Source organism: Trematomus bernacchii, unplaced genomic scaffold (assembly GCF_902827165.1).
Source record: "Trematomus bernacchii unplaced genomic scaffold, fTreBer1.1, whole genome shotgun sequence".
Taxonomy (NCBI): domain Eukaryota; kingdom Metazoa; phylum Chordata; class Actinopteri; order Perciformes; family Nototheniidae; genus Trematomus; species Trematomus bernacchii.
The window spans coordinates 5,523,569-5,540,331 of NW_022987828.1; the positions used below are offsets into that span (position 1 = coordinate 5,523,569).

The 16,763-nt window shown below is 39.8% G+C and overlaps 1 protein-coding gene across 11 annotated transcripts in view; it reads right to left on the reverse strand.

Annotated features, from left to right (window-relative positions):
* Nucleotides 1–16,763, reverse strand: part of adgrb3 (adhesion G protein-coupled receptor B3) — a 105,277-nt gene that overhangs the window by 42,752 nt on the left and 45,762 nt on the right. For 10 of the 11 annotated variants that reach the window (XM_034152216.1, XM_034152211.1, XM_034152209.1 and 7 more), the window contains 7 exons: nucleotides 12,646–12,810; nucleotides 11,733–11,897; nucleotides 9,842–10,006; nucleotides 9,195–9,296; nucleotides 3,326–3,432; nucleotides 2,256–2,450; nucleotides 358–426 (listed from right to left, as the gene is read on the reverse strand). In XM_034152216.1, the coding sequence (XP_034008107.1) occupies nucleotides 358–426; nucleotides 2,256–2,450; nucleotides 3,326–3,432; nucleotides 9,195–9,296; nucleotides 9,842–10,006; nucleotides 11,733–11,897; nucleotides 12,646–12,810 (968 nt within the window). The remainder of the gene's footprint in view (nucleotides 1–357; nucleotides 427–2,255; nucleotides 2,451–3,325; nucleotides 3,433–9,194; nucleotides 9,297–9,841; nucleotides 10,007–11,732; nucleotides 11,898–12,645; nucleotides 12,811–16,763) is intronic. The other variant, XM_034152208.1, reaches the window with a different exon arrangement.

Genomic DNA, 16,763 nt, shown 5'->3' on the forward strand with positions numbered 1-16,763 from the left:
AAATGATGTTATAATCACACTGGTTGCTGCGATCTATACCAGCTGGGTGAAACGTTGAGTACGCAGGAGTGAGTGAGTCCTGCAGTGTGAACGTTGGCCAGTCTCTGTGGCAGTGCTGCTGCCACCAAGTGGAGCTCTGAGGAAATAGCTTTCGAAATGAGGCCAGATGTCACAGCTGCAAAATGACCTCTCACAATGATATGTGTAAGTGTAACATCCTCGCTACACCGAACCTGACTTTACTTTATCTCTGCTTTTACTCAGACGAAGCGACTGCAGATAAGCGAGTTTATTTTAGACACAAAACATTCATGCAGAAACCTGAATTATTTACTCTGCGTACAGCGCTGTGCTTACCTTGTGTGCGTCTTCCCACTTCTCCTTATTTTCCTCCTCCAAGAGGTTGCTGATGATTTGAAAGAAGTTCTGTGGAGATGATGAAACGGAAAAATATGTCAAACACCCCACAAAGACGTATTAGAGGCACTGCTGCAAGATGCTTTATAAAAGCATGACATATGAACAAATCATATACGCACTCAAAGAGTATTATGGATAATAAACTGACATTTCGCAATCGCAGGGATTTCTATAATCATAACGGTCACTGCAGGGCATAATAGCCCAAAGGAAATGTGACAATGACGCCATTATGGTGTCATCAGGAAAAAAAGATCTTGACACAAATACACATCAAACCACCTGCAGCTTGCAGCAAACACATTATGCTGGAGGAGAGAAGCTGCAGTCATAAAGAAAGATGAAAGGGAATGTTTGAGCAGCTGTGTGGATTGTCTTCCTTCTGCGGCAGGGGCTGCAGGGGGTGCATGCCTGCAGTAGTAATAGGACCCCTGTCTGATCTTTAGCCTTGTTATTTCGTCTGGTCTACATTGTGCCTGAGGGAGTGGCTCTCTCTCTTGACACAGGCTATCTTGTTTTCTACTTGAATGCTTATGCTCCCTCTGGTGGTAATGTGCCCACTTTAACACTGCATTAGCTCAGAGACACGCGGAGGGGGTGGGCTGGCTGACTGCTCTGCTGTCTGCCCACACACACTATAGAGCTCTCATAATAACCGGAGAAAGGATGCTTTCCACATCTCATAGATTTTCTATGGTGGGAAAATGGGCCCTATGTGTGCCCATCCATGGGAAGCACATTTGGGTTTTATTTCTGCAGGAATATTACCAGCAGACCGTACAGCTCAGTGGAAACTGTTGATAAATGTGCAGAAAAAGAAAAAAAAAGGATCCCTGACATTTTGGAGTCCAAATATCACTGCGCTTTGGATGTCCATAATTCATAGAGTTCAACATTTTCAATTACCTTCATCTTAACCTGAAGTAAAGCACCAAACCAATTAAATCCTATCACATTAAAAAGACACTCAAATTGATGACGTGCATCTAAAATCACTGATACTGATTGCTTTGTACAGTGTTGCACCCAACATTCTGTGGTATAAAAAATATCCTCTATCATTTATTGAAAATAAGGTATAATCAGTGGAAACAGCACTGTGCTATGGGTCTTAATAACTAGCTCAACTTTCACATTATTTAAGCAGAAATCATTTCAACTGCAAAACCGAAAATGGCTAATGGGCAAGAATCTTGCCTTTCCAATTTCCGCCACTATTACTTACATATCTATGCAGAACAACAACAACAATAACAAAACAAGCTCGTTGCAGCAACAAAGACAGATTAGAAACTCAACAAAACACTATAATGGAGAAAAGGCTTTTTCATTAAAACAAATGCAATATTCAGAGCCTGCTCTGCTGTTCCCACCAAATAGCGAGTAACATTTATTTCCTTCCCCGTTTAGCTCCCTCTAACAAACGGCACGAGCCAAAGACATTGAAACAGCACAAAGAGGCCTGGGAAGGGCGTCTTTAAAAATGACACAGCTCTGAGGACATAAACTATGTTATTGGTGATGGAGGTGGAGCTTTAGCTATAATCTCCATCATCCTATTGACATAAAGAGGATCAAGACTGCAGTCAACCCCAACATGATGAGATGAAACAGCTTAGGGCGGGGAGGGAGATCTCTTGATACAATAGAGTCTCGCTGAGCGTTCGTCAGCCTTTGTGCTATTTCAGACATGTTACGAAACATTGTTTTCCTTCATATATAGAACACACTAAAACATTATTCTTGTCCAGTCTTTTTGTCACGATTTGTGAGCAACCATGGATAAGGATATTTATATGTCACTTAGTGTTAAAACCAGCCCACTGCGCACTTACTTGCACATCATCTGAAGAAGGCGCATAGCTTGCTCTCTTGAAGGTCTCCGTCACATTACGAAGGATCTCCACAGAAGACAGCAGGTCCCCGGCGTAGAAGTTCTTCCTCTGGGTGAGGTCCAGCAGATTCTTCGTGACCTGGGACATCCCATCTCCAGCCAGCATCCTCTGGCCCTTTGCAAGGTGCCCCTGAACCTCCAAAAACAGGAGAACAAAGAACTTGGGGTATCGGTGTCCTCTGAAGGTTTGGCAAGATAGACGCTCAACTACCCATTTGGATTAAATGGAGTGCAAACATCAGGAAGAAAGACTGCACTCTCTGAGGCCCTTAATGCGACACTTATATCTAAGCCAGGCTGGGATGTATTCTGCCTCACGGATGTTTTGAAAAAGGCCAATATGAATAAAAGAGTTAACTGGAGCAGAAGACACACATTTAGGGATAAATTGCACTGTGAAATGACATTTCACGTCATTGCACAGGGTTTATGTTCATAAATACACGTTCACAGGTGCAGGGCTATATCTACTATCTCAGCTCTTATGAATTCTTTTATTTTTTATCTATGATGGAGGGTTACCAAATTACCCATTCTAGTGGAAGTGTGTTACCAGACTAAAGGCAAACGCACAAAAGCAAAAACGTTATTAAATAAAGCTCTCTAAAATGGAGGCAGACTATAATAAAAAACTGATTTTCATTGTGATCCAGATGTCGATGTGATGAAAAACGGATGAAAGCGATAGATTTCACACCAGGTTATTTTGGTAAATAAAAGTGATACTATTGAGAAGTACAAGGTCACTTTCCACTGAGTTTCCCTTACAATGTGATCAAAAACAGATAAGAACATACCAACAACTAAATCAAAACGCTAAAAGGAATTAAGGATGACTATGTATTACACAGAAAAGATGGAATAATCAGTGTTTAAATCTGCTCTGCTATTGAAGTGGTTAATCTTTGGCTCTGGTGTGATGGGAATGAGGGGGAGGGGGAAAACACCGCGGAGGTAATTTATGATGCATTGGAAACAGAGGCAGTGAAAGGAAGCTGACTTTGCACCTACTGATTGCTGCAAGTATCTGAATTCATTTGTTATGCATCGAGCATAGCTGGGCTGCTCCCAGAAGGCCATACCACGGTGATCCAAAGAGCAGCGTCGACTAGTGGTGCCTGTAGAGGGGAAGGAGACAGCGACAGATTTGGAGAGGAGACAGAGCGAGGGAGGGAGGAGAGGGGAGATGAGGATGCAGGCGTATGAGAGTGTGGAGAGGGAGGGGGGTATGGGATTAAGACCAAAGGCGAGGCAAAAGAAAGGCAGATGGAAGTGGTGGAGGGAGTTGGGAGATGGAGAGAGACAAAAAAGGAAGAAGAAGACAGAGGTATTAATTATTTTCATGAAAGACTTATCTTTTTCCCTATTCTCCCCTTCTGGTGCCCATCACTCACCATCAAAATTTGATGTATTCCATTACATTTTGCAGTAAAGTTGAAGCACATTTTAGAAAGACGGAGAGAGGTTTCTGGAAGGAGAGTGCTGCAGTATTTGAACAGAACCGGTTTATATTATAAGACCCGGCCACTTTGCTTTCCATACATACATATTGTGTGTTAATAGAACTTACAGGGGCTTATTCAAGCATGCTACAGCTCAGCTATGATAGCTGTCAGGCATTTAAACAGTGATCCCAAAATAGCAGAACCACCCAATATCCACCCACATTGCTGTACACATCCTACATCAGGGTCCAACATCACACCTTCTCTGCTGTGGAGTGCACTTCACACATCACCCCACCGCTCCAACACAGGTGCTTGACATCCTGAGGAAAAACTCCCACAGTACAAAACATCTCCCCTGGCATTGGTGCTTCACATAAACCCATCGCTATCTCTTGTTCTCTCCCTCTCTGTCTTTCACACACTAGCACACACAGACAGAGGGAGATCAAAGCCACACCTCCTACGCCCACCCTTTCCACTGCTACTACCTGGAGATGCCATGAGTGCACACCAAACATTGCTATATCCCGGGAGCGCCCATGCAGCACTATGAGACAGCCCACAGCTCTACGGCACACTGAGCATACGTCTCCCTCCAAAATGGCTCCACCTGAGCTGTTTTTGTTCACTTTTACAGTCCTGGTGCCGGCCTAGAATAGAATGTTTTCACAATGTTATTCGAATTGTCTTCCAGGAGCTCATACTCACAAAAAAAGAACGTATTTTATGATGGCTTGCTACCTAGAAATTAGGGATTCACCTCAGTTGTGGCTCTGAGATTCCTAAAGGTCATTGTAAGCGGAGAAAGACTGCGCTCTAATGGGGAATTGGAAAAATGACACAAAGCAGTAAGAAGAGGTCAAGTTCCTAAAATACAAGATACAAATATTTGTTATTGATTATAAAAATATATGAATCAGAAGCAATGGTGAGACAATGTTTTATCAACTGCTGTTTGTTTTTATTTTAGGATTATATTGCATTTTGCAATTATGATGTGATTGCAGCATAACAGCATATAAATTGCCCGAGGCCAAAACAATTTAAAGGTAAAATGCCTGGACTAGAGCTCTTTTTTTCCTTGCTTTTTAGCAGGGGAAAAAAACGTGTTTAAAAAAAATACTGCTGTTATTTATTAGCTGTATAAAATTAAATATATTAAAACATTTTCATAAGCACCCTTTAAGCGCCTTTGTGATATGCTTAAATGAATAACAGTCAAAAAGAGATGAAGACTTTATTTTATACAAAGGGTCCCATCTTCATTTAATATCTGCATTAGGTTAATAGATATATTCTTTCAGGTAGTAAGAACTGGATCCCTCCTGGCCTGGATCCATGTCCGTAGTGGGATCAAAAAAGGTCAGAGAAGAGCGATGAGAGGCTTTTGCTTTGATTCTGCACCAATCTGTCATCTCTTGTTCCCTCAGTGATATATGTAAAGTAGGTTGAATATGTAAATATTGGTCAATGAAGACTAGCTTGATCAAAAATCAAGGCTGCAGTTCTCCATGGCATTGATCTGTCCCAGTCCCTTTTTAACCTGTTAAGCCCTGAGCCTGTTTTTCAAGTCTCAGGCTCGAAAATGACATTCCCAGAACAAATGACCATATCTTCCCTTCTAAAACGGTTAAATTAATAATCTTGTTTCTCAAAGTAATGATAAACCTGTGAGTTGGATGTAGAAAAGTCAGAATCAATATAGATGTTTTTTATTTTAAAGAAAATTCAGATTGAACATAGTAAAAAACTGTAAATAATAGTGTCCGTCCAAAAATTATTTTTTACTTATAGTGAAAACTACCCTTGGATGATGGTAAGGTAGACTAAAAGCTTTAGGAATCCAAAGTACAACATATAATAAGTACCCTGTATCAAGATTGATGCAAAACAAGTGACATTTGACCTTTTTAGAGAGGTTTAGCAAAAGAAACTCCACCTCTGAGGTGATTTGGGTGGACATGGGGGTTTTACCGTTTCTCTGGAACCCAGTGGTCGATTTTGGTGATTGACATCTCTTTCTGACCGTTAGAGCCAATAGAATCGAAGGGGAATTTCCCCACACACACACATGGTAAAATAAAAAGGTGGGGGCTTTGCGCATGCAGGATTTCATCAGAGTGAACCTATTTCTCGCTCTGACATCTGGAAACGGATTAGAAATCAGAATAATCAGAATCAGAAATAATTTCAAAGGGACACAGACACATTAGATTAACCTATGGATTAACTTCAGCAGTGTTTTTATCGTTTTAATGCCATTGAAGACCACTTTTGACCAGACAACGACACAGGTAAGCCATGTTAGCGTTTTTAGCTACCTAGCGCCACATGTTTTGATGTCTGTTTTTGTTTATAAAGTCGCAAGTTCTTATCATAGAGTGATAATGTATGTACCCATCGATTCTGTGTCATCTCACGATCAGATCGATGGGTTGGATGTGCAGAAAGGATAAATAATAAGGTTTCGGTGCAGTAAATCTGTAAGCATTTTTCGCTCGTTGCTAATTCAGAGGCTCAGCGTTAGCATTGTGGGGTTTTAAAAAACAATAAATAAAAAAAGATCAGTTAGATGAGTTTCTTCCCGTTACATGGATATAAAACATTCATAGTTTATTAAATGTTAAGATGCCCTCAGACACTGTTTCCTGCAAGATGTTGCGGGAGTCCCCCGGTACCGGGGTCTCTCGGGCTTAACAGGTTCAGCGTCCTCAACTCTGCAGCTACTGTACTAAAGAAAAGTTTCTTCTTCACACAATGCTCTCCAAAATAGTGTTTACTGACAGAGGAGTAACACACAAGCGATGTCTAAAAGCACTCTAAGATGAATGTTGCTGAATCCATTCATGGAAAAACAACTAAAATCTCCTACTTTAAGAAAGAAAGAAGCGTTCAAACCTCTGCCACCAATACCATCAAGAAAATGAAAGACTTAAATGTCACAAACAAAATTGCCTCAATCAATCTCAATGATGTTGTCTCATGTGTTTGCTAAACATCATCTTTCTCCACATTAACCTGTGAAGGGTTTGTTAATAACATGTGGTTATGTTGTTTTAAGTGCTCCTCTCTCAGTTGGGTGACTCAAACTTTAATTGATCATTGAGATTTGGGGATCTAATGCGAGAGGCATATAAATAAGAGCATAATGTTGACAAGAAGAATCTCTACTGCCGGGTAAATATTACATGGGAGTATCAGTAAGGTATGCATAAATTAGCATATTTAATAACATTGGAAAGACCAATGTATGAACCTTTGTGTGATCCATAGTGCACAAATCCATCTGCTGAGTGTGTGTGTGTGTGTGTGTGTGCGTGTGCGTGTGCGTGTGTGTGTGTGTGTGTGTGTGTGTGTGTGTATCCTCTCGACTTTTACCCCCTTCTCGCCTGTGGTGGCAGTTGTCATCCATGATGACCGTGGTGGTGCTGACGCCCCTGCCCTGGGTGCTGTTCCTACGCTGACCTTGATGAAAACAGTGACCACGGCTGAGTGGGCGCTGAAGCCCCCCCAACACATTTTGATGCTTCACCAAAGCAGTCTTGCTGCATCCATGTCGCACATTTTGTTTTGTTGCCTTTGCTGATCAATATTTCATCTTTGTTTACCTGCTCGCAGCTGCCATTACTTGTCTCACTGTCGTGGACACAGGAGATCTGTCTGTGAGGCGTTTTTATTTCTTTTCACATTTTCTAATTAGGAGTTATGTGAGTTTGACCTTGATCTAATTACAAGTCAAAGGTTGGGTGGTGCTGTTTTCACTTATAGGTTCATAATGTGGGCTCTGTGAAAGCCGCTGACACGGAAACTGTGATGAATGGCTTTACAAATAAACTTGACCTAACCTGAACTATTGTCCAGCATCGTTTTCTTTGACCCCCCTCTGGTCAGTGACCCTGGGATGCACTGTGCTTAAACATGAACAATGTATTCTCTCTGTTATTTTAGCCTTTTATCATGATACTGGTCTTCTGTTGCACATGCTTCAAAGGACCTGGCTCTCTGGTAGAGTAATATGGCACCCTGTGTGTTTGAATTGGGGTGCACACATCCTGTGATTACAGAAGTACCGAGACCATCAACTAAGGTCTGCTTTAATGTACTGTATGACTTATTGTGTGATTATCGAAAAATAACACTACATTGTGCACACATTTCTGTATTACATTAGTCAATGCAACCCCTGATATAGCAAATTAAAGTGGGATTGATTCATTATTAATGTCCACTGTCCACACCCGCATTTTTAAATATCATTACTTTACATATTAATAGGATACTTCTCAGTAAGGAACCCAAATTATTTCGCCAAATGTCTCAACCCTGACAGATTGACCTAAATCTGGCAAATGAAGCCACATCTTGATGTCAATTATACTCCTAATCAGCAGGGATGTTAAATTTACATCAACATCGTAGAGAGAAAATAAAGCTACACAAAAAGACATTACTGTGAGTTGAAAACAGCTTTGTGGTGCCAAACTGTTATTAACCATATAAACTAATGTCAAGCTGGAAAGCCAATGTCAGGCTAGTAAATCTTGCTCTTCGTAACTTTGCCCCAGGTTAGCCATCTGTGAATGACAGTGTGTTTGCTGCTACATCTAGTTTGCCAGTTAGCCATTTTATGGTTGTAGAGGAAATGTCCACTCAGAACACCTTCAATGTTTAAATTTAAACAGCTCAACGTGTCAACCCAACCTGTAACTTTAGCAACCAACAGCACATCATTGTCCTGTTGTCTGTTTGTTGGCGAACTGACCTTCAACAAGAACAAAAGCAACCCGGTATCATATCAGCTTAAACAGAGGATGCATTCCTTTCATCCTCTCCGCTCTTTCTCTTTTTCTTTTTTTTTTAAAGCTGAGTGTTAGTCTCGCCCCAGTGGAGAACTCACATCCTCTGCTCTAATGCTCCTTCCTCCGTGCACATATTAAAGCTTCTGCCTAATGTCTGAAAACAGACCTCCGTGCACTTTTCTTCAACAATGCTCTCAGAATCATGGTTTTAAAAAAAATCCATTTGCTGCACCAAATAACCTCTATACTGAGGGACAGCTTTCTACGGTGGCAGAAATTGAGTGTTATGCATCATTATGTAGCATTATTGGTAGGATTGTATAGTGTATTCAAACACTGACAATTTAAAATGAGTGTAAAATTGCAGCGTAATTCTAGTGTGACATTTGCATTTCTTGGAGTGATTCAAACTGCAATTCCTTGAAAATAAGTCAAATTATGGTCAATCAATGAAGCAGCTGTATACCTATCAAAGAGAAAGGCTGACTTCACACTGTACATATTAAAATGTATTCAAATGTTAATGGCATCCTTAGGGTAGGTGGGACAGGTAATCACAATGTAAAAAAAGACTATCCCATTTAGAAATGGGGCAATAGACCAAATACATAAAGTAATTTCTCTTGTCCTTACCTGTGGCATTGGGTGGGCATCTGTTAAAGGCCAGTTCTCCTGAAGGCGTCCTTCTCCACACCATTGAGACTGCATATTCCTCCGGACAAATCTCATACGGCGCTTAAAAGCAAAGTGATACAAATGTAACTACATGGCTCAAGGAGCTTTTCAGTATTTCCAATTATGATGCAACACTTTCTTCATATGACACACACGGAGGTATGGAAATATAGGAGATCAAAGCGGTATAGTATTGTTGAATACAAGTATGCTGTTGATGATACGTGTACTCTCTTCTTTAATCACAATATTTGTGCATAGATGTGATATGATCATTATAATTAAAACAATAACTTATCTTTCGGGAATACTCTTTTATTTACTTCAGAGAACAGTATTATTAAGTGACTTTAAGAGAAAGACTCCACTTCAAAAAGGAACTTGAATTGAAGATCACATAATACGATTTGATGATACTTGCATTCATGAGTAAGTCAGCAGTATCTGACTTAATTTGTTGGAATGTATCATACTTGTTCATCTCTCCTCTGTAGCCACTTACAAGCATCTCCTCTTCAGAATCTGTTATGTAACATGTCATACACTCTGAGATAATCATCTCCTCACTCTCATTCAGCTTTTAGTCTTATTATCCTTTGGCTCACCTGGACATCGTTGCTCACTGCACTTCCTGACTTCCTCTCTGTTGCCATCACACTGCTGCCCAGTGACCGCGGCCCCCTGACACACTCGCGCTCGCCTCTTCCAACCGCCGTCGCACGACTTAGAGCAGCCGCTCCACGGACCCCAAGGATTCCACTGGCCGTTAGCTGGAACAAAATCATCCTCTGTTAGAAACACATACTCTCAGTGGCATAACAATAACATGTGTATATCTTATTATATGTAATGGAAGCTTTTATTTGATTGATGAGTTGATTATTATGTATTTATTTTTGCTATCCAATCATTCTGTTTCTACATACAGTTTTTGAAGATTACTTTGAATAATCAGGAGAATGTGTGTTTTATGGCTAAAGAAGCTGCACTGTGAGTGGTGATTATTCCATTCACTTTGCCAATATTAAAAGGCATTTATGCTGCAGTTTCCAAACCAGCAGCATGTTTTATGCCCTTGTAATGAACACTGTTAAATTGTGCATTAGACAAAAAAACAGATGCTCCCCTTCAGCAATGTAGTAAATCACATGCCCTTGTCTGAACGGAAAGGTACAACGCGCAGTGAGCAGGAAACACACTTTCATTTTAACCTCCGCTTACGACTTCCTTCACACATGCGGGGCCATTTCATGTCCTACAACTAACCTTTGTCGCGGATGTATCCGAAAGAGAGACAAAACCGAGACCATTGTGACATGTTGGCTAAGACTATTCGCAAGACATTGATCAAATCCCTGCAGATAGTGAAGCCTCGGCCCCTCCTCAGAGCAGCTGATTCCTCAGACAGATGCATGCTCATGGTTAACAAAGAGCTCATTGTGCCAGCAGCCCTGAAGAAAATCTTTAAATCTTGAAAAAAATACCTTTGATTAAAATCCTACACAGGCCTCTATTGTAGTCATTAGTCCGTTTTTTTTCTATATTTAAGTTATTTGTTTTTCATTCAAAAGAATGTCTGTTGCCTTGAAGCACACTAACTTAAAGTCAAAGATAATTTTGACTGCTTCTGAAAAACATATTGGGTGGTTTGTAATGAACTCTTTTTTTGTTCTACAGAGAAGAGCAAAGCCTCCAGCAGTCATGGACACATGCTGACGTGTTCAATGGAGGCTTAGACGGCTTTGTATCACGAATGTTTGATCTTTCACCCCGCAAACAAATAAGAATTGCTAAATAGGTAGGCCTCATTAAATGAATAAATTGTATAATGCATCATCGCACCGTGAGGCAAACAACAGCATCTCCTGCTTCATTATCATAAGCACAAATTGGAAATACGCATTCAGAAGCACATTTAAAAGGGACCAAGAGAGCATAAAGGTTGACTGGTTAAAAATATTTCAGAGGAATATCTTCGCCACACACATACCAGTGAAACAAAGCCAGCTGTTTTAGGCTGTTACAGTGAAAATTGCATCAGGAGATTATGAGAGTGCTCGGGCCCTTCATATGATCAGACAATTCAAAGCCTGATGGAGACCGCTAAGCTGACATAGTCAAGCCTCTAATACATCTATGATGTTGACAGACAGTTCCGACAGCTAACCCTGAATTATGTGAAAGGCATAGTATATCTAAATGGATTTCACAAATCCAATTGATCGAGCATGGTCTTAGACATTATTCTTGATTCTTACAACATGGCTTGATTCTTGCTGCAGAGCCTTTCAGTACGCAACAGAAAGAGTAATACATTTCAGGAAAATCTGGTGGCTTTTTATATTTTAAACTGATAGTTATGATAATATAGGTTGATGATGATTAGGACAATATGGGACGGGTTGTTTTGAGTCTTTCCTTTCCCCCTCAATTTAATTCATGATTTCGTATTTAGACATCAAAGCGGATATAGAATTAAGAGGCTCAGGATTTTACCTGTGCAGTCAGGATTATGGCACTCTCTGCTCTCTGCCCAGTGACCGCGACACTCAGATCCCCCATGGGCGGCCGCTGAGCACTGCCTGGTCCTCTGCTGAGTGCCATTGGCACAGGTCACCGAGCAATCGCTCCAAGAGCTCCACTCCTGCCACTGTCCGTCCACTGAGGCACCAACCACAACCCAACAAGCATGTCCCATGTGAAGGCAAAAAGAGGGCAGACAGAAATGAGAGGAGATATTCAGATCACTATTCTCTCTCAGATTGGAAGCCAAAAAACAGAAAGAAAATGACATGACTACTTGAAGATCGTTCGAGAATTGTACTGCTTGTTTCCTGCTCTCGTTAGAATTCCCAACATAGCCAAAGGCAAAAGGAGAATAAAACATAAAAGGTGTTTACAATATCATCATGTTAAGATTTATATTATTAAATGCCAAGGGCAAAAACTGCAGAGTTTATACTGTATGTCAGCTGTCTTCCTTTTTCCCTGTCTGGGCAGAGGGAAAGCAACAGGGATACAGTGTTTTTTTCAAGTAGTCTGTTACAAGAGCAAAGCTAACATGTACTGTGTGGAATAATTCATCTTTACTAATCTGCTTACCATTCACAGGCAATTATGGGTAGGAGATTTTGAGTATTAGCCTAGTGACTCTCAACAGGGTTTCCTAAACCGCATTACAGTATAGGAACTGTTTCTTTAAACGCATCACAGACCTGGCTCCTTTTCAGTTTTTTACTCGCCTTTGAAGCTCTGTATTGATTGGGGATTATATATAGAAATATATAAGGTAAACTGCTACCATTCTCAAAAATTGATCTTTTGAAATGAGACCATTCATCATGATGCCTTCAGGGGAAATTGTAAATATTGTTATTTTGAATATATTTACAGAGCAGATAGACGATACCTGGGCATAGGGCTATGTTGCAAAGCTTAGTCTGGGTCTCAGGTCCGTCACAGGCCCTGCCTCCATGCTGGGGAGGGGCACAGCTCCTAGTCCTAGTGCGGTGCCCCCGGCCACATGTGAATGAGCACAGGCTCCACGGTGACCACTCCTCCCATACACCGTGTACTGCGGGCACAGAAAAGGCGTCAGGCCTAATCAATGTCTCTGTCTCTGCTATTGCATAAACACACCCATAACAAAAACTGCACGCAATAAATGAAATAAAATCAATCAAAACTAATGTAAATGAAACACTGAGCACACAAACACAGCGGGGCTTTACAAAGCCTCAGCCGCAAGCTTCAATCACCTCCATACATTTAATACATTATAATAAATGCCATCCCACTAACAATGCTTCTAGCCACAGGAAAGGCAAAGGATATGATACATATGTCAATCTTTAACACAGCAGTTTTTAACATGGGAAGCCTGATTCTCAAGGTGTGGGTGTCGGAGCAGCAGGTCTGCACAGCGTTACAGTTTGCTGAGTCTTCTTGGTTGACTGGGAATCTAATAGCTGCGAACCTTCAGGTTAATGTGGGCTGACAATGGTTCTGCAAATCTGTCGTTACACCAACATACTTATCATGGTAATGCTCAAAGCAGACAGCCCGTAACCTGGTTCCAGACCTCTGAATAACTGCCAACATTTTACGATTCGTAATAAAATGGCCACCCAGACTCAGTATCAGCATAGACAGCCCAAATCCAAGGGGAAAATGTTTATTGACATGTTTAATATGGTGTTTCCTCATCAGAGCCTGAGCAAATTATGCTTAAATGTTTCAGAGCCTATAATGTTGTCTGGCATATAGTGTTTCTTTTTAATCATTTCACAAACTTATAATTTAAATGGATAATTTTTACATTTTTCAAATTCATTTTCAGCATTTACACTATTGAACAACACATCAGATAATTTTCTTCAAAAAAATATAGTAAATGTGTAATATTCATACATTTCTTATTAAAATACATATATTGGAATTGATGCTTTTAAAATACTTTTTTTATATAATTTTAAACAATATCAGGCATCACTCCTCGCGATTATTGAATTTGGTTTGAGTATAAGTTTAACTGGGTTCTAGCTGACGGTGTGGTGAGTTATTAAAGAACTGCAGAGAATATTTGCTATTGGCTTAAAGTTTTTTCTGTGGAGAGCAAAAAGTCTCCTCCTGCCTTGTCCTGGCAGTTGCAGTGTTGCTAAATGTAGGAGCAATTTCAAATAATGAATACAATTCAAAATGTAAAAGCTGAACTTCTGTTATTAGTTTCAAAAGCATCGGGCTTCTTTATACCAGGGATAAAGTGAATTTACTGACAGAATTGAGGCGCCCAAACAAGCTTTCAGGGGACTGAAATTGTATCAAACCAAAATCACACTGCACTACCAAAAGTTTCCTAGCTGGTTAAATAAAGCTTAAATTATACAATCAGAAACAACACTGAGATATGGAATACAAAGGGGGTTTAAGACCTTTGGAAATGTATGTAGGACTACTTTGTCCACTTTAGAGGGCTCACTATCTATAGCTTTAATGTTCCTGCAGTATATTAGTTGGATCTCAGGATCGGTTGTAGAATAGTTGGATATTGGGATCAAGCTGATGGTCTGCCATAAGGGGGGTTAGTGTCTGTACCAGGCCCTGCCTCTAGGCGCTGCTTTGATGCACTTAGCTAAGTGTCCCTTGGTGGCTAAAGCATTTACTTTGAACATTTCAAGTTCAAAGCAGGCTGTCAACAAAGCTTCTGTATCAGTGATGGAATAGGATTTTGCTTCCTATTTTTTTCTTCTGAACTGTAGCCATAATTTACTGGGGTAGCGATGAGGAATTTTACTGTGTTGTAAGAGGGGAAATGATTGGACCAGCACAAGTTGGTGGACAAAGTAAATGCTTTGCCAAGAATGTTTTCATTAATTTGAGGTAAACTGGGATTTAGTTGATCTCTGTCATATCACTCCAGTGAGGTTTTAATGTTTTCACTTGTTAGCCTTCCCCTGGTGCCCAACTTAACTGGTACATAATAAAATAAATAACTTATTTCAGTCTGTAATATTTTGTAAGCACTTTTCCTCCTTTGTTTCTTTATGAAATAAGATGTGGTTATGATCAGATTTCATTATTGTAATATTTTATAGATTGTAACGTTGTAAGTGTTTTCTTCTGTTAGTTTGTAATGCACCTGCCGTTTTTGCCTGTTTTGTTTCCATGGAAGCTAATACTGCTTAATTTACTCTGTTTATTCCAGGTAACTACATTCTGCATTCAAACCAAGTTGATGACTAAAAAAAGAAACGGTCTAATAATTGAATTAATTACAATAGATTAAAAAAAATCACTCAAATTATTTTATGTTCTTGCATGTTTAAACTTTGTTTACATGCTAATTATGACGTTATTTTATCCATTTACCAGGCTTCTTGTCAACAAATCCCATAACAAAACCACAATCAAACAACAGCCCAAGCCTGAAGCAACAATAACTCCACTGTCGCCAAAAACACATTTAAAACCCACAGAAACGCTACCTTTGCCGTTGAGTAACACACTTCAGTGGCATTAGCACAGCTAGCGTAGTTTTATTTTGAAAATAAATCTGCGGATGCATTGACTTCCTGTATGAAGGTGCGTTACAAATGCGTCTGCGCATGCTCGATTAATTGGCGCATTGTTTTATTTACTCTGCTAGTTTAACAAGCTGAGAAAACGCATTTGCATGAGAATTTAAAGGTATGGCTTTTACATGTGTTTTTGGTGGCAGTGGGCTTTAATGGCATGGAGGGAACTATATCTCTAGTGCAAAACTATTTTAAATTAGATAGCGATTTATTTAGTGTTCTCACATTGACTGATACGATAATAAGTTAATGAAAGCCCAACCACACATTGCGAAATGTTTGTAACAATAAATAATTATATTAACTCAAGTAAATGAAAGTAAGTCTAGCCATTTTGAAAGTACACCACCCATGACGCAATGGACTCAATGCTCTGTTGTATTCCTGATATTGCTGTTTGCACTTAGTGTGCAGTGTTTTGAGGAAACCATGCAGTGTGAGTTTAAATAATTTAGATAGTTACATCACAATACTGGATGTTGACCTTGTCTTTCTTTTGTATTGTATTCTGTGCTATAGTTAAAAACAAATGTTATATTGGATGTGAGCATTGGCACTGCAGGTAAATCCTTTACTGTAAAAAAAGTCTAATAGGATTGGACTGCTTTCTTCTACAAAACTACTCCAGAATTCTCTGTGAGAATAATACATATCTGAGGGTTAATGGTTTGGTTAAAAAAAGGGGATGATTCAGGTAAAAGGAATAGCCTATATTGTAAAGCAGAAGTTTTATCATATTTTGGCAGAAGCATTGTGTTGGAAGAGCCGGATCACAAGTGGGATTGGAGGCCCAGAATGTCCAACAACAGACCTGATTTCAGCCTGCAGCGCCTGATCCATTGTTCATGCATGACTATGATGTTTTCGGCGGTTGACTCTAAGGTAAGGTTGCTTTTAGACTGGTTGTGATGTGTCTGTTATTTAATAGGCTATTTTGGAGGTATTTTTCCACCTTGGCATACTACTCACAATTTGAACAGAGGGAATTGATCTGTCTGGGATATTGGAGTGCTTTATAACCTGTATTTTTTTAAGATGACTTAAGGCAAAACTTACTTTGATATCCCCGTGCTAGTTTATTATTATTATTATTATTATAACTAGGCCTAAGTTAAGAGAAAACAGAACTGCAGTGGTCTAATTCAAAAATCAAATGACACAATACAATAAATTAACAATACTGACATTTTATACATTAAAAAGCCTCTCCCTCTTTTATTTTCTCCCAAAATGAGAAGTTCTAACGCAGTCAAAATTACTTTTGAATTGAACCAGAGTGTTATGGCCCAGTTATTAGGTGATAAGTGTTGATGGGGAGGGAAGTTCTTGATCTACAATAAGCCATGAGCAAATGCCTAATGTCTACAGGTCTTAAAATAAATCAAGGATATTAATGAATGGGCAGCTCTGCCTCTAAATGAATAATTCTTCATGCAAATGAATGCATATACCT